The 18,828-nt window shown below is 39.4% G+C and overlaps 1 protein-coding gene across 2 annotated transcripts in view; it reads left to right on the top strand.

The window, feature by feature from the left end:
- The window catches only part of MTHFD2L (methylenetetrahydrofolate dehydrogenase (NADP+ dependent) 2 like), a 77,913-nt gene that overhangs the window by 36,664 nt on the left and 22,421 nt on the right, over positions 1-18,828 (top strand). For both annotated transcript variants that reach the window (XR_010921562.1, XM_067557364.1), the window contains one exon: positions 16,345-16,437. Coding sequence is in view for 1 of the 2 variants with exons in the window: in XM_067557364.1 (XP_067413465.1) it covers positions 16,345-16,437 (93 nt within the window). In the remaining variant the exon portion in view is untranslated. The remainder of the gene's footprint in view (positions 1-16,344; positions 16,438-18,828) is intronic.

Genomic DNA, 18,828 nt, shown 5'->3' with positions numbered 1-18,828 from the left:
TTGTTTCTAGTTCACAGCGTCAGTATGATAAACTATCCATAATCCAAACTCTTCCTGCCTTCCTTGTCCCTTGTTTTTTCTGGGCCAATCACAATATTTCATCACTGAGAATAGTCTCAGCAACAACCATTTCATCATGATTTTGAAGCCATGGGCCAAATGCAGCTTGTCTTTCTCACACAAATAATTACATTGATTTAAATGGGACTATTAGTGTAAGGCCCTTAATTTGGACTTCGTTTTACTGAATGATAAGTATTAATTTACACCACAGATTAAGATTAAATCCTGAAAGGTGCTGAGCATTTGCTGAATTCCTGCAATTATCATTGGCCTTAAGATCATGTCCTTTCCTTTTTGCCTCCTTATACCTAAGAGCTAAGGCCTTGATTCAGCAAAGTACTTACACATGTTCTTAACTTTAAGCACACAAATAGTCCTATTGACTTCTAATAAGGATGCGTTTTTAAGTTATATTAATGAGAAAATACATCCATAATAAGTAAACTTTGTCTGTTCCAGTATAGCTAAAAACTGTTGATAATGACTGATTTTTCAATGTATTAAAATAGTATCTTCTGTCTGTAATGTTGTCACAATTACAGGGTGAGATGTACTTTAGACCCCTTTTAATCTCTCAAATTGCACCCCTTTGGGGACAGGTTTAACTACCTTCACCCCTCTCTGAGTGGAACCATGTGGTCCTACCATTCTTAGACTTGATCTCTGGGCTTCAGTCCCCTATTTAACCACTTTTAACCAGTGTTTTCCCCAGGAATTGAAATTAGGGGGGATGTTCAAATTTACAGGAGGGGTGAAGGTGGACTGTATGGCATCATAGTAAAAAACTGAAAAATGTTTCATAACCATTTTATTAAACTCATGTTTTAAAATGATCACACAAATTAAAGTTGGTGACTCAAGCCTACTATGAAGCACTACATCTACATCCTTCTTGGTTTCTTGTTGTAATTTTGCATAACTCTGTTAATGAACTTCTCAGTGCAGTGCGTTCATCTTTGGTGGTTTCTTGTGTATATTTCCAGTCCTTCATGATATGCTCATGATCAGCAGAAGGCGACAACATTCTATTCAATGAGGAAAAAGAATGCTCAGTTGTATCTGTTGTGACTGGCAGTAGCAGGAGATGAATTCCTACTTCTTTCATCCCAGGAAACATAGCACAAAGATTGGGTCCAACCACTAGTGATGATAAAGAAAAAATTGAAGTCAAATCTTCATTCATTCAATGTATGACATTCCCCTCTGTGTTCAAATTCTCTTTTCTGTCCCGATCACATAGCAGCCCCATTGCTGGTAATGCCTCACTCTACTCAACTGTCAGTATTTTATAAGACGGGCATCTGTAAAAGCTACATAGAGGTTGATAGAATCCAGAAGTTGCTGATGTAGATTTGTAAGAATCAAGTCTGTGACTTTTTCAGCTGGCTTAACAAACACTTCTTGTCCTCTTCATTTAAGGATTCAGTATAAGTGCCTTCATTAGTCAACTTCTGGACTGAAGTCTTTGCTTCTTCCAGTACATTTTCAATGGATATCTCTCTGATTGTTCCAAGTGTAGCTTCTACTGCTGGACAAAGATCTACTACTGCTGTAGCACATGCCTAGATGGCATTGCTTAATGACCCAAGTGGTTTCAACAGTAGACTTACGAGAGAGACAATGGTGATAATCTTCTCTGAATTTAGTAGCAAAAGTGGTCCGCCAGCCTCACTACTTAGATCCATTACGCCTCGGTAGATACTTTCCTAAGCCAGTAATAACAGTTGCAGTAATTTTAAGACAACAGTCAAGGATCACTTATGAGAAAGCCAGCAGGTTTTCCCAGGTTGAACTAATATAAACATCTATTTTTTCCAAGATGTTCAGTCCTTTTGGATTCTTGCTGAAAAAAGAGTATAACGAAGATATTACATTTATGGCTTTTTAAATGTCTTTTAAGATTCTGCAGCTTGTACTAGTGCTAGTTGGAGTAGATGGCCTCTGCAGTGTGTATAGGAGAGATTAGAATTACACTTTTCTCTGAGCAAAATTTGTATTCCACTGTCTTCCACAGAAGTTTGCAACTCCATCAAATGCACAAGCAACCATCTGTTTGGGATTCAATTTACAAGCATTTAACTCTTCTAAGATGTGGGTTGTCACACCTGCAGCTGATGTGCCTTCTATGACCTGAACATCTAGAAATGCATCTATTGGCATACCACTAACATCAAGATTAATACTTGATGCACAATTGCATCAGAGCATTCATCAGCCACGTATGCACATTTTTTTAATGTGGTGTGAGAGTTCTTCACTTTTTCAACTACTCAGTCTTTCACTGTTGGACCACGTGCTTCTAACCAGTCAGCTGAGTTTCTTGCAGAAAGATGGTGAGCATTTGCCAGTCATGTTCAGAACCAGTGTCCAACTTCAAGATTAACAAGTGACAATGCACTTAACATTGGCTTCCCGTTTGTAGTGTCTGGTATCTCTTGCTTAAGAAGAAAGTATGATGCGACAGCCATGTTTGTTAACATAAACTGTGTTGTGTCTCCAGCATTCTTAGCAGTCTCGTTATGTATGTCGAAAATTGGCTTTGACAGTGACTGGCTTATAAAGCTTTCTGCATGTTGATACAGTCCATAGGCTTTGTTTTTACAGCCTTTTCACGTAGGTTGTCAGCATTGGCTTTGCTGATCAGTCTGGCAAACCAAGCTCCTCCACTTTTACTATATAAATCCATGGTACACCTACATTTTGAGTACTGCATGCAGTTCTGATCACCCCATCTCAAAAAAGATATATTTGAAAAGGTACAAAAAAGAACAACTAAAATGATTAGGGGTATGGAACATATTCCATATGAGGAGAGATTAAAAAGACTGGGACTTTTCAACTTGGAAAAGAGACAACTAAGAGGGGTTATGATAGAAATCTATAAAATCTTGACTGGTGTGGAGAAAGTGAATAAGGAAACATTATTTACTCCTTCATCTACCACAAGAACTATGGGTCACCCAATGAAATTAATAGGCAACAGATTTAAAACAAACCAAAGGAAGTACTTTTTCACACAACGCACAGTCAACCTGTGGAACTTTTTGGCAGGGGATGTTATGAAGCCCAAAACTATAACAGGTTGAAAAAAGAATTAGAAAAGTTCATGGACAATAAGTCTATCAATGGCTATTAGCCAGGATAGGCAGGGATGCAAAACCATGCTCTGAATGTCCCTAGCCTCTGTTCGCCAGAAGCTGAGTGTGGACAACGGGGGATGGATCACTTGATGATTGCCTGTTCTGTTCATTCCCTCTGAAGAACCAGTGATTTGTGACTGACACCAGCTAAAATTGATCACTTGGGCAACACAGCTCTATCTGCTGGATACCTAGGCAGAGTAGGTGTGTTCATTTATATACAGTCTGGTCCTGAAGCCTTTCCCCACAACACCTCTGGCTCATCACTAGCTGTCAGGGGAGAACTCATTCAGACCTTGCTTACAAATCATAATTGGAAATTTTTAGGCTGGCCAACATCACCAAAACGAATGCGCCGACATTGTCATAAAAAACAACAGCGATGTTAGGAAGTGAGTCTTTGTTCATATTTTTCAAACCTATTATGCTTGGTCAGCTACAAGTATTTTATCATATACTGCATATGGTTTTAAAGTGTGTATTAATGTTTCAATTTCAATTCAAATTTCCAACCAATGACTAAATTAGCAATACTGTCTAACCACTGGAGGTTGTGTTGGAGAAATTTGGGGGGGAGGGGATCTAGGGAAATCCCTGGGATTGCCAGCAATCTGTAAATTTACGGATAGTCAGTAAAAAAAAATGTACAAATTGAGCACTGTCAGTAAATCTGTAAATAAATGAAAATGTCCATGAAATTAGGAAGAAATAGAGCATATTCTATTTTGGCATTGATTGTCATCATTTAGAATTACTTCTTGTATCATAAAACTACACTGAGCATGACTTTCATCATTTTCCTGTTTTCTATTATTGCACACACCTAAAGAACCTGATTGATCAATTCATTGCAGCTAAAACAATTGCATAATTCTGAATTCCTGTGTACAGAATATCACGAGTGAGTAACACTTTTGTGACATTATTGTATTGTTTATGGTATTTTTAGTGATGTCAGTAAAAAGTTTATCATGTCAGTAAAAAAAATCAACTTCAGATCTTCATGTCGGTAAAAACTAAAATGCAAGGTTGGCAACCCTTTAACCCCAAAGATCCAACTGTGTTTGACACCTGTAAATTGTTTTCCTCTGGGAGCCTATAACAGCAATTGATTAAAGTAACTGAAAAATAGCTTATTTAAAACAAAGCATTATGTATTCAGCCAAAGGTACATAACTCACACAACAAAGGATAACAACACAAAAAACTTATATGCATAGGTCTTACCTATACTGTAATCTTTCCTTGCAAGCTTTTGTAAGTTCCCCTCCGCCTCGCTATCTCCATATCTGGGTTGGGAGAGAGAGCCTGCTTGCTGCAGTTTCTGTGTTGCTTTCTGTGTGTCTCTGTCAGCATTCTTCGTCCCCCCCCCCCCGCCCCTCCCCCCCCCGACCCCCACAGCTGCTGACAACTGACTCTACCTACTTCTTTCCTAGGCCAGCATCTTTAAGGTTTTAGCATCCCTTGTGATCCTAGGTACAGACTGGGAAGAATAAACTTTACCAGTCAAATTGGAGTCTGGACCAGGGGTATTCCAAATTGATAGCTTCCCCATTAATTCCCCAAGGAGACCAGGTATTCTCTGGACTGTTCCTTATTTTTGCCATTGTTTCATTTCCTGTTGATTTCCCCCTAACAGCATCCTTTGATTTAACTCTATGGAATCAGGCAGGATATCACAGAGGTAAACTGAGATACATATGATATTCATACATAAATAATACAGATACAGCCCTCATTCTCCAAACTTGTATATTATTTTTATTTTTTATATTCTTTTAAATTATTAGTATGTATATCTGACCACTTTTGTAGTAAATTATATTATTTAGGTTATGCTTTTCAACATTTATAAATGAAAAATAAAGTATCTTTTCAACTTGAAACCTATAATGTTAACTCTTAGCCTGGAGGAATTTAGTTATGGTTCAGTTTATTTCCCCCTGAAAGCAAGGAAAAAGAAATGTTTATAGCGGGAATACTGATGCTTCCTTAATTATAACGGCATTAATATGCCGCTATAATTGTAGTGTAAAAAGAATAACTAATGCTATTTAATTTTAAATAAGATATTACACTATTGCAACATTGTTTTGATGTTAGAAACTGAAGAAGTGTCGTTTATAAATGAAGTAAACATGGGTGTTGCTTAATTTCAGTCATGTTTAGTCGGAGTGTAGTGAAATGTATTATTAATATAATGAAATGTTGAAAGCTTCTTACTAATCATATAGTTGTTTTTTCCATGAAGTCTCTGTGGGAAAGTTAGAGTTTGAAACTTCTCTGTATGTTTGTGTAGTAATTATAGTCAGTGAAAAGCTTTGGGCTCAGTCCTGGTCTCACGAAAATCAGTGGGCGTTTCCTTCACTTTTATTCAGGATTTGCCTCTGTTCTCCCATGGTTAGAATTGTTGATATTTAAATGAACCAGTTCTCCCAGTGTTTTCTTTGTAGGGACTGCCATGGGAGTTTATTTGCTCCAGTGAAAACTTGGTCTGCTTCGTGGTCATTCTCGAGTTACTGTTGTCAACTTGATGAGCCTGCTTCCTGAGCATCCTGATACTTACTATTGTTGTCATTTAGGCCCTGACACATGGGGCCTAAATTACATGAAAATGAAATTAACAATCTGCACAGCTACATCTATAACTACTGTTCAACCTTTTTCTTAAATCTGGACATGACTTCCTCATGTGCAGTGCAATGAAGCATTCACCTTTGGTTAATTTTTACGAACAGGAACTTCTGAAAACCTGTTCTTTGCTATTATATTGGATGTACTGTCATTGAAGCAGCAGTTCAGTATGGACTTTATATAAGCACTTTGTCATAGGACTTCAGATATCTTCTTAATATTCCTTTCAGAGAAATCATCAAAAATTTCTCCTTTGTATCTTGCAAAGTAGTATTACCACAAAGTAGGCAATTTTCAAAGAAACCTTTATATTGCATGACTCATGCAGTACTAATGATACATACTGAGTTGCATTGATATCAGCTAACACAGGGATGGCCAATCCATGGCTTGCGAACCGCATGCGGCTCTTGCTCATACAAATGCGGCTCCGCGCATTGTATGGTGCGCCAAAAAGTTTTTACTTTCAAATGTGAAATTGACAAGCTGCCGCCAAAATTGACGAATCAGCGTGAATTTTTGGTGGAGGGTAAGTTAAATGTGGCTCCTGGTTGGCCACCCCTGAGCTAACATTTCAATTGGTAACTTCACTGAATGTGAGTAATATAGTTTTTTCCATAATTCTAGCTGTAAGAGGCAATTCTTTTAGTTATTTATATATATATAAAACTGCTGGTTTTCCTTTCTTGGTTATTACCAAAGGGCTATAAATCTAGTTAAGTTTTTATCTGTTGCAAGTATTCTGCAGAAAGCATCCCCTTATAAAAGCACAACATCTCTGATTTTATTTGCAAAAACTCTCAAAGCTTTTTTTTTGGTGCATCTTCAAATGGTTATTTGTTTGCAAAATATGTGTGCTTTTCTGTCCCTGCATTGTTTATATCAACAAAGCACTTTAAATTCAGCTGGCTCTTAAAGAAAAAAAAGCCCATATACATTTGCAATTTAGAACTGCAAATAGCAAATAGTTTATTTGATTAATTTAGTCCTTCCTAGCATCTTTCAACCTATGGGATTGCACACAAATTAAAAGCAATTCCTATTCACCCTCCATAATTTATTATTCATGCTGTGTGACTGGGCATCTGATTCCCAGGGCTATTGTTTCTGTTCCATGACAGGGTGTCTGTAACGTTTATATACAGGGGAGGGCTTGAATAAGTCACTGGAGCTGTTTAAGTCAGTTTCAAGATGACCATGAAGCAAATTACTTCACAGAACTTTGCAACAATATATTTGCACATGTATTTGGAAGACTTTTGCTTTCTATGAATGTTCTTGCACTTGAAAGTTATCTGTATGAATATTTATAGGAAAGAAATGAAAGGGTTATGAATTACCATTGAAATAAATTTATGGGTTTTATTCAAGCAAATATTTGCAAATGCTGTTTCGCAGGATTCACTCAGCTTTCTGAAAACCCTCCTCCTGGAAACATTTCCTGTTACATTGTTTCACCCCAGAGGTACTTAACAGCTATGAAAAGACTTCCTTCTTCACCTTTTCTCAAGACATATTTTAAATTCAATGAGCCTTGCTTCATTAGAAAATCTTTTCCATGCCCCTTGAGCTATTTTGTCAAGTTCTGTACTCTCTCCAGAATTTGAACATCTCTGTAGACTCAATATTCATTTCTGTATTGTACACAATATACTGTCATCCAACATTTCCTTCTAAAAGGGAAGCATTATCCTACGTGGCCTTTACATTCTTACCCTGCATATACTTTGTAGGATTTTATTTGCTTGTTTTATTTCTGTCAAGGATGGAGCTCTATTTCTGACTATTGATACTTTTAGGTCCTTTTCCTCCTGTGTTTCTGTGCATAAGGTACCATTCACCATATAATTGGCTTTTTCATTGGCTCTCCTTTAAAGCAGGGTTTTATATATATTAACATGGGAAAATGAAGTGGGTGGGCCCCCAGGCTAAAGCTTCACCTAGCCACAGAAAAGAACCCACTTTTTTGTATAGCTTAATAAAGTTTTGATAAAGGAGATCACCCTCATGCCTAGAGCCCCTCCTCACATTTCCCTAGTATCACTCAACCACAATGTCTGCTCCCAACTTGTGCCTCCAGCCTACTCTTTTGTTTTCTCTTCTATGTTGAGACTCCCAATATGCTCCTGGCTGGCAAGGATACAATATGGTGCTCCCTTCCCCCACCCCCCTCTCCGGCAAATGTATTATACTTCTATAGAGATGTGTTTGTATTTTTTAGGTTAAAATATATATTCTTATGGTCAAAGCGGACATAACAAAACAAGTATGGGAATGAAAGGAAGATGGATGTGTAGGTGTGTAACAAGGCTTTTGCCATCCCAAAAGCTGGCCATAACTTGGGAATTAGGTGATTTATTATTAGAGAATGAATTAATTAAATGTGTCTAATAGTTTAACAATTATTTGACTTGATCGGAGCTTTGTAGGAGATCCAAGAGTCGTCTTTCTGGCCCCCTGAAATATTACTACGGTGTATTCATGAAGATCACATGACTTCCATATCTATTTATGACTTCCATATAACATGACTTCCATATATATTTAATCACCCTTTATAAAGTGATTGATTTATGGACACAAGGGGCCAGATTCTGCCCTATGCTGTGACCCCTGTATGCTGGCTCCAGGAGCAAAACTAGTGTATCTCCCCACCCAGGGAAGGCTCCCAGTCTTAGAAGGCATTCCCTACAGCAATTTAGCCAGCAGAACAGCATTATATTCCCTTCCTTATGTAGCCCCTGGGAGAGTGTTAAGGAGCTACACCCTACACTGTAGTGGGAGGTGGCTCTATGGGGAGTCATTGCAGCTTAGCATATTTAGAGCAGCCCATGCTGTAGCCTAATCTGGGAGGTGCAAAAGTAGTAACAGCCATCTTTGAAATATAATAACTATGAATAGAATTTGAATAGAATTTTAGGGCTCACCCAGATGTGTGTGTGTATATTCGTGCAGACAAAAATATGGGCTAACTATATACAGAGAACATGTAATTATCAAATAGGGCTTTATGGAATCATAGAATCATAGAGTTGGAAGAGACCTGAGGAGGTCATCTAGTCCAACCTCCTGCTCAAAGCAGGACTAACCTCAGCTAAATCATCCCAGCCAGGGCTTTGTCAAGCCGCAGCTTAAAAACCTCTAAAGATGGAGATTCCACCACCTCCCTAGGTAATCCATTCCAGTGCTTCACCACCCTCCTAGTGAAAAACGTTTTCCTAATATCCAACCTAGACCTCCCCAACTGCAACTTGAGACCATTGCTCCTTGTTCTGTTATCTTCCACCACTGAGAACAGCGTAGCCCCATCCTCCCTGGAACCCCCTTTCAGGGAGTTAAAGGCTGCTATCAAATCCCCCCTCATTCTTCTCTTCTGTAGACTGAACAAGCCTAGTTCCTTCAGCCTCTCCTCATAAGTCTTGTGCTCCAGCCCCCTAATCATTTTTGTTGCCCTCCGCTGGGCTGTCTCTAACTTCTCCACATCCTTATTGTAGTGGGGGGCCCAAAACTGGACATGATACTCCAAATGTGGCCTCACCAATGTTGAATAGAGGGGAATGATTACTTCCCATGATCTGCTGGCAATGCTCTTACTAATACAACCCAATATGCTATTAGCCTTCTTGGCAACCAGGGCACACTGCTGACTCATATCCAGCTTCTTATCCTCTGTTACTCCCAGGTCCTTTTCTGCAGAACTGCTGCCTAGTTCGTTGGTCCCCAGTCTGTAGCTGTGAATGGGATTCTTCCATCCTACATGCAGGACTCTGCACTTGTCCTTGTTGAACCTCATCAGATTTCTTTTGGCCCAATCCTCCAGTTTGTTTAGGTCCTTCTGTATCCTATCCCTACCTTCCAAGGTATCTACCACTCCCCCCAGCTTAGTGTCATCTGCAAACTTGCTGAGGGTGCAATCTACCCCATCCTCCAGATCATTGATGAAGGTGTTGAACAAAACCGGCCCCAGGACCGACTCCTGGGGAACTCCGCTTGTGACCGGCTGCCAGCTAGACATGGAGCCATTGATCACTACTCGTTGAGCCCTATGCTCTAGCCAGTTCTCTATCCATTTTATAGTCCATTCATCCAACCCATACTTCCTTAACTTGCTGATAAGAATACTGTGAGAGACCGTATCAAAAGCTTTGCTAAAGTCAAGGTATATCACGTCCACCGCTTTCCCCACATCCACAGAGCCAGCCACCTCTTCATAGAAAGCAATCAGGTTGGTCAGGCATGACTTTCCCTTGGTGAATCCGTGTTGACTGTTCCTGATCATCTTCCTCTCTTCCAAGTGCCTTAAAATGGATTCCTTGAGGACCTGCTTCATGATTTTTCCAGGGATTGACGTAAGGCTGACCGGTCTGTAGTTCCCCGGCTCCTCTTTCCTCCCTTTCTTGAAGATGGGCACTATATTTGCTTTTTTCCAGTCATCAGGGACCTCCCCCAATTGCCACGAGCTTTCAAAGAGAATAGCCAATGGTTCTGAAATCACATCAGCCAACTCCCTCAGCACCCTCGGGTGCATTGCATCCGGCCCCATGGACTTGTGTATGTCCAATCTTTCTAAATAGTCTTGGACCTGTTCCTTTAGCACTGCGGGATATTCACCTCCTTCCCATTCTGTGCCGCCCCGTGCAGCAGTCTGGGAGCTGACCTTGTCTGTGAAGACAGAGGCAAAAAAGGCATTGAGTACCTCAGCTTTCTCCACATCCTCTTTAAACTGTATACACAATAAAACAGAAAGAAAAAAAATGAAAAACCCTCAGTATATACATTATGTATGTACAATAGATATTTATAATCTGCAACATATTCACATCTTTGGTTATAAAACAAAGTGAAGTTTCTTTATGTATGATATTTGTATTATTTACTGCACTGTAGACAAGTTACCCAATGCCCAGATAATGGACAACATTATTGTAATCCCTGAGAGCAGAGAGATAGTAGCTATAGGAATATTCATTGAATTTTCTATTAATTTGAAATCTCAAAAGTAGCATTTTGGCATACATTTTTACATATATTTTCTTTGTTATAATCTATAAAAGAGAGTGAATATACTAATTGTGATAAAATGATATAACAGTATAAATCTTTTTAAAAAGCATGTATGTTTCCTGGTTACATTAAGGGTTATAATTTTCATCATACAATGTTTGACCCTGCCCACATAAACCATCTACCTCTTACCATCTGATTTCTAAAAAGTAAGATGCTAGTCAGAATTCTTCCCTCATTCTAACCCCTCACTCTGCTGAAAAAACAGTGACCCCACAGCGATGTCCCAAGACCATCCATGCCAACAACACCCCACCTGGCATACAGCAACCTGTTAAAGAACATCTGGAGACCAACTGCACATCATTTTGGGTCAGGGTAATTGATGATGATTTGTGAGGAGAAAAGAAAAACAGCTTTCCTTTCAGATATCACAGAGAGCTTGAAGGTCTAACTTTTTAAAAATACATATTTTTATTTATAAAATTAAGAATTTTATCTGAAATCAATGAAGGACAATAAGCATCAGTCCCAACAGTGTCATTTTTGCAGCCACTGTTCAGAGTAGAACCACACTTTAAACATTCATGACCTCTTGGTGGAACATCTCTGCTCCTTACAAATCTCACTCAACCAAGTCCCATTTCTGTATTTCTCCTGAGTGCTTGTTTCTCTGACTACAGTGACTCCTCCTCCACCACCAATAAGGGCAAAGGCCAAAAGTAAGTAAAAACAGTCACCCTCAGTTTCTCCTAAAAATAAGACATCTGCTCCCCAAAAAACCTCAAGACAAACCCTTAGAAAAAACTTTAAAATGTTTCCCTCTTCCTCCTAAGAATCCAATGTGTACAGTAAATGCAAATCCTCAAATGATGACTCTTTGAGAAACGTTAAATTGGATGGAATCAATAATCTGATTACATTATTTTCTTCTCTTAAAGCTGAAAAAGTTATGGGGTAGGGGAGAATCTTTCTACATGCTGAGAGGGGAGACAGAACTTTTCTAGCTTTATCCAGTCAGGGTTAGGTTGTATCAGATGTCAGAGATTTTCCTGATGAGGAATCCCCCATACCTGAAAGTTTTGATAAATTGGTACAAATTCTTTACAGGCATATCTCAATTCTGGGGCTCTTTTCCTATGATGGATTCCGCCATGATGGAATGTTTCTAGAAATCCTTCCATCCTGCAGATGGCAACACCTCCCTATCTGATCCCTCTGACAGGAAAGTTGACACTGGCCTCAGAAAGGAAATTTTATTCTTCTCTAGAAGCCTGACAGCAATCCTAACTATATTTGAGGGTGGTGGAGTGATTCAGCGGGAGCAACAAAAAACCTTAGTCAGCAGAACCTTTTCCTCCAAATTTATTCTTGAAGCTCAGAAAGTGATGTATTGAAAAATATATATACAGACTATTTTAACATAACCACAAAATAAATAGAAAAAATCCCTACTTCGAGGTTCATGCAAGTCCCATGACAACTGCTGTGGATGTGAAGCCCATTCTTCAATGGAGCTGCTAGTTCTTTGGCTTTAGGCATTGCCTAAGGACAAATTCTTCATCAGAAGCTCTAGGGAAAACCTGGGATGTTCATCCTTAGAAGCTGATTAAGTTTTTAGCCTACTCTTATTGAAAAACTTTGCAAAATCTATGGCCAGTAATAAAATAGCTCAAAAGACTGTGGTTAGATAAATGAGGGAAAGGTATTTTCTTCTAAACAAGCTGGCACTTCTTTTCTTCAGAGGAAGTCTCTTTGATGAAAGCATGGAAGGACTTTTCAGCTTTAAATAAGTCTTCCTTTCTAGAATCTAATAAGAACTGTGCCCATATTTCCTGTTTTAAAAGTTGTTCTTCTTTAGATACACAGCTACATTTTTTGGCTCTGGATTCTATAAGGTCAGGGTCTATACTTCCCCTCCCTTGACTCTTTTTCTTGAGGGAGTGGGAACTGATAACATCAGTTTCTAATTGCTACCTCATGGACATTTCCTCCTCTGTGGCCTCTCTGCTTTGTCCCTTTTGATTTCTTCATCAGTCTAGAAAAGAAGGCAGGCCTACAGCTCTGCATCTCTGGTGTTGCAGATGTCTCAGTTTTAGCACAGGACAGGAAGGTAGGAATGCCACTCTTTTCTTCACAGTTCAATTGAAGGTTAAGGATGCCAACCAACAGATGTAAAATAGTGGAATTCTTTTGTTCTTCACAAGAAATTTTGAGATCAGAGGCAGCAGCAGTTCAGTCGTGGCCTTACTTATGCTTGAAGGAGTCGTGTTACACATTCCAGTAGCTCAACAGTATTATTAAATCCCACACTTGGTAATATAACAATTGGTACCAGCGTAAAGCTTCTCCATTCAGGATAGCATCTACAACTCAGGCTGTTTTCCAGAGTCTAGATTGTCCTGGCAATGTGAGAAATTCAGTGTTCTCTCCTGAAATCTCAGCAATTTTGGATCAACGCAGACAATTTGGAATCTATTATTTATATCAACGAACATGGAAATCCATAGTGCTAATTTCCTAAGATGAGATCTAGTGGTTCTATAATGAGTGGAAAAAAATAAATTAACTATAGAAGTTGTTCACCTCATGTAAGCATCTCAATATGCAAGCAGATTGGCTAAAATACCAATTCACTTATATGAGAGAGAGATCCTTGAAGAAGATAAATTTTTACTATGTGAACAACCAGTGGAATGCTCCCTCATTAGATCTTTTTGTGCCAATGGTAATTGGTAGGTTGAAAGATATTACAGCAGATTTCCAGAAATAATAACATCTCCTTTATCTTTCCACAATACTTGTTTTGTGCATTTCCTTTCAGTTACTGATCCCTAAAATAGTAAGGAAGGAAAATTTAGCTTTAAGTAGTCTCAAGGCCTAGGCTCATCTATGGGATTCTTGACAAGAATGGCTGGGGGTATTGCTATCACAACAGATCTATTAGCTAAGATATTTTAGAGGAATGGTCCGTTTCCATCCATCCAACTGTAGCCAGGCTCTTCATCCTTGTATCCTGAATTTGATTATGAAAAGTTGCTGCCCTCCCTTTGGCCCCTAATCACCGTTTCTGTCTGTTTTCTGTCACTTAGAATTGTATTTCATCCAGCCAGCCAGCCAGGTTTTTTTTCCAGGGAGCCCATCAACAAAAAATCTAAGTGCTAACTGTTAGATCAGATCTGAATGCTGATGTCCGTAGGCTACTTTGTAGGGGATTCACCCTTCCCAGTTTCTATTGAATCTTTGCTTGTTTGTTTCCTTTTGGCTCATTTGTTTGTTTGTTTGGTTGGTTGGTTTTTTTAACTCTGGTTATGGATAAGCTTTAACATATAGATGGGTTTTGCAACAGCTTTTTAAATGCTCTCTATGTAACCTCCTCTGGTCCACTGATTCAGTGAAGCTGTTCCCACACTCTGGGTGTCTCCCTGCTGCCAATTACTGAAGTGTTTGTGATTCATTTCTCTTGTGGGAGAGCACATAAAGTACCAAGATATGCTGGAAGAGGGAGTGACCTTCACAATAGGGTGGATACGTGAAGAATGGATAAGGAAGAAGAGCAAGGAATCTAGCAAGGGCACAGTTTGAAGGGATGGGGGGGAAACTGTCAGTGAAATGAGGTGCAGATTTGGTCAATAAGAGACGTTCCTGAGGTGTCAGAACAGTTGTCAGAGTTTGAAGTAGTGAAAACTGTAATGTAAAATTTTAAGAGGAGACAATGTGAATGGGGTGGGGCCTGAAATGGATGGAAGGTGAAAAATATGGAGTGAAACAGGTTCAGGATATGTAGGAAAGATAGCAAAGTGAAAGAGAGCAGGCCTCATGCTCAGGGCCTGGAAGAAGTCTCCTTTACTGACTGTTGCCTTCATTCCTTTCCCAAATATCTCCTTCTTTCTTTCGGAAGACAACTAGGAAGCTCGGTCCCCATGTTCATGAACCTCCTTGATTAGCGTGATAGGTTACTTTCAGATTGTCTAGCAGGTGCCCCACAGTTGTACAATTTTTCATGTCTAGTGTTTGGAGCCACAGAAAAACTGTCCTTCCCCAGCCATATACACCATGCAAGGGCAGGTCTCCATAGCTTCTGAGTTTGCCCAAAAGACTTTAGGTGTCCATTTGCCATTCATGCAAACTCTTCCTATTTTCTCTGGCACAGGTGAGTGATCCTGCAGCTTTTTGTTTAACAGCAAGTAACAGGAGAAGGTGGAACAAGACTTTTCTGCATCTGCAATGAAAGAAAAGCAGAAATGGAGATTTGGGGGATATTTTCCTTTCTCCTTTTTTTGGTATCCATATTAATGGAATAATATGTGTCTGAGCTGTGTGAGATGAGCTATCACTGTGCACCTCTTGGTGTCTAGGCGAGGAAGGCAGAGCACATGCAAGTACCTCACTTGATACCATATGATTTGGTCTGGCTAATTTCTTCTCCTAAGTGGGTACAGTGACAGACATTCTCAAGTCTGTCTAATCGGAATTTTACCAGATACATAAATAGTGACAATGTTGTTAATTGTTTTGGGCATGTATGTTTCTTAAAGAATTCCTTGCCTCTGAAATCTGCTAGGGCCACTGTAATCAACAGGGATATTCCATATGCTGCCCCCAAGGTAAAACTATTGCTGGCCAGGGGCGGAGTTTTGTATGCAGAAGTTCTTTGGTTGTAGACTTCCGTATTGTTATCCCAGGACTCCCCATGCAATCCAAGCTCTGTAGTGGGTAGAATGGAGGCAGAGCCATGGATGTTTCCTTCCTGTATGACGAACCATTTCCAAATCTATGAGGAAATACCAACAAGAATGAACACTGTTCCTGTTAACATTAATTACCACTGGTTGCCCTTTTGTATATTCAAAGTCTCCAAAACGCACATTGAAAACTAAACTCTGACCTCAGGGAAATGGAGAGAGATGTGAAGATAACTGTGCTGTTGCTTCAGGTCATAGATACAGAGAAGTCCATAGTCTCCCTTAGAATTTGTGCCACAGAATGGCAGGTGAGGTGCACAGCAGGCACCGAGAGAGATAAATGACCAAGGGTCTATGAGGAGAAAGTTATAAACATAGTCCTCTAGTATCCGGTGTTTTAGATTGTGGTAAATGAAGGGGTCTTATAATGCTATACTCATCACATTTATTAAGATAGATATATGAGGCCAGATTCATTCCCATGTAATTCCATGAAACTCAGTGACATTAACCCAGGAAGGAATTTAGTCCACACTGCTCAAAAACATAACCCAGTGCAATTGTTTAAGAATGAGAGTGATGTGGTTGAAGTTCTTTGTACATGTGAGAAGGCAAGCAATGGCATTCTGCATGTGCTGAAAAAAGGTGTCAGTTCATAAAAAAATAAGTGTATCTGATCAAGCGTCAGAACATAAGAGGAATTTATCTGATTAACTGTATGTTCTTAATGTATCAAAATCTAATGAATCATTTCCATATGTTAATAAATTGTGGGAGTTTTATAAATGACAATGAATTGTGAATATTGTACATTACAGGTGATGCTACAGTGACAATTACTCACAGATATACTCCAAAAGAGCAGCTGAAGATCCATACCCAGCTAGCTGACATTATAATAGTAGCTGCAGGTAATGCTAAGTGTCCTTAATACTACAGAGGTAAATGTTAAAAACTCACCAGGGGTGCTTGGTTTCTACAACTATGGTGCCACTAACTGTTTTAAATGTGCTACCTAAGTGGGTTGTGATCATGCTTGCTGAGGATGCTTCAGTGGATCTGCTCGTTTTGAGTAAGGGAAGAGTTTTGGCCCTCAGTTCTTGTCCTTCATATTTGCAGATTCATAAACTAATTTCTCATCACATATGACACCTTCCCCTTAGGGAAGCATAAGGGTGAACTCAGGAATGGAAACCAGTCAGTGCACAGCTTATACAGGTATAATTATATAAACTAAAACATTTTCTGTACAGTACAAAAATGGTGAGTCATTCAGCTTCTGACAATAGGGTTCCCTTAAATCAGCTGGAGGCCATGTTCAGGTAACAATAGTGCCTTTCTTTTGCTATTAGAATTAAGGGCGATCTTGGCAAATTAAATGTGGTTGTTTTGGTATTATGTACATATTATTCATCCCTGTTTTGTGCAATTACAGTATGAAGAGGTAAATGGAAGAATGGGTTGTTGAAAGAATGGAGTTTCTATAATTAGTAACTGGAAGTTCAGTGGTTTGATATTACTGAAGATATGTAGACAGAAATACTTGCCTTTTGATTTAGCTTTTCTTTACTAAATAAAGAACTAATCAGAGTTCCAGCTTTGAATAGCAAATATTGTTGCTTTAATGGTATTGTTAATAAACATCCTAACAACATTATAAACAAGTCTGGCCAATTTCTAGGCAATTCTTCTATTTGTTTTTTCACAGTGGTCCTTTAATCCCCTCTTCGCGTTCACAGGATTTGTGCCATTCTGACTCCCCCCTTGCGCTCTTCCACACTCTGAACCCCAAGTCTTGCTAAACGCCCTTCCTGATGAAGAGGGATGGATTTGGCTTACTCTGAGGCTCATCATCTCTGTTCAAGTATGAAGAGAGGTGTCCCTTTCCCTCCCAGGCTAAATGCACTTCCTTCTTCACATCCCATTATAGGAGCGAGAAAACGAGCTCAGGTATTGAGCTCAGATTGCCCACATGGTGATTCCTAGCCTGTGCACCTAATCAGAATTCACACATGATAAGTGGAAAATACTAACGGATGTGGCATCATTTTCTTTAGCATGACTGTGTAGATAAATGCTTCTTTGTAGCTCATCAGAACTTACTGGCAGGGTTTAACCACTGCTTCTGAGCCAGTGCTTAACAGTTAGTTGTTTGCTCTGCGTGCAGTTAAACTGTGTTCAGTACCAATTCAGCATAGCTGCTCCTTCCACTGTTCCTGTTAGTGGGACATGATACAACACTCATTACGCAACATGAGGCATATCTGGAATGATGAAAACACCTAGGGCTAGATTGTGCAAAGTACACACAGCCCTGCTTGGGGTGTGGTGTGGAGTTGCACAGCCGCAGTGGAAGCTCAGGGAGAGACAGCGCCTCAGGAAGGCATAATCCCTTTAAATTTCCCTGAGTTCACAGGCACTGTGCAGACTGCATCATTCCCTGGGATGGTGCAATAGTCTCTCACCGATGTGCCTGACTTGCTCTGCTGCTAGTATGAAGGGGGTTCAGGTCATGAACCTACTTCTTCCCCATCCCCTTTGTGGGGGGATTGCAGTTGTGACAGGTCTGTATATGGGAAGTGCCAGAGGATGAGTGCCAGCCGTGTGTTCCCTAACGCACCTATAGAAGGTCCACTCGCAATCTGGTCCTCCATTTGACTCCTTATCTGCAATAAATGCTGTTCACGAGGCAATACTCTATCTTCAATTTAATTGTTAGTTTTTGAAGCCTGCGTTTTATCAAGCCAATGGTTTATTCATTTCCTCAGACATTCTTGTTTCAGATTTAAGCTTTGCCTAAAATGTGATTTTGAAAAAATAGATTAGCTTTTTCTGAAAAACCTACAAATTGAAGAATTTTCCACATTTCAGAAGAAAAGCATTTTGGGAGACACTGGTCTCCTAGCAGTTGGTATGCAAAGGAGGCTTTGATAAATCACAGAATCCTAGAAATGTAGGGTTGGAAGGGATCTCAAGAGGTCATCTGAGTCAAGTTTGTTATAATATATATCTACGAGGGGTAATGTAGATGTTTTATTTTACAGTATTAGAATGACCATATTACTAATGAGTGGCTGAGTCAGAAGTGAGTGAAGATATCCCCATAACACATGAAGCAATACTGTATTTTATTTTAAAGATGGAATAACTTCTCATTTAAAAAGTGGGGGGGTTCTGTAATGTAATAGGTAAGAAAATTTGGAAATGGTTTTGAGTGTTTATACTGAAAGGAATGATGTTATTCTGATTAGGTCATGCAAAATATCATATGTAAGTAATGTCAACATATGGAACTCTTTGCC

Source organism: Emydura macquarii, unplaced genomic scaffold, assembly GCF_026122565.2.
Source record: "Emydura macquarii macquarii isolate MOO-44397 ecotype Brisbane River unplaced genomic scaffold, CSIRO-AGI_Emac_v2 contig_1790, whole genome shotgun sequence".
NCBI classification, from domain to species: Eukaryota; Metazoa; Chordata; order Testudines; family Chelidae; genus Emydura; species Emydura macquarii.
Note: the sequence above shows the minus strand (reverse complement) of the source record. Positions and strands in the feature narration are given on the sequence as shown.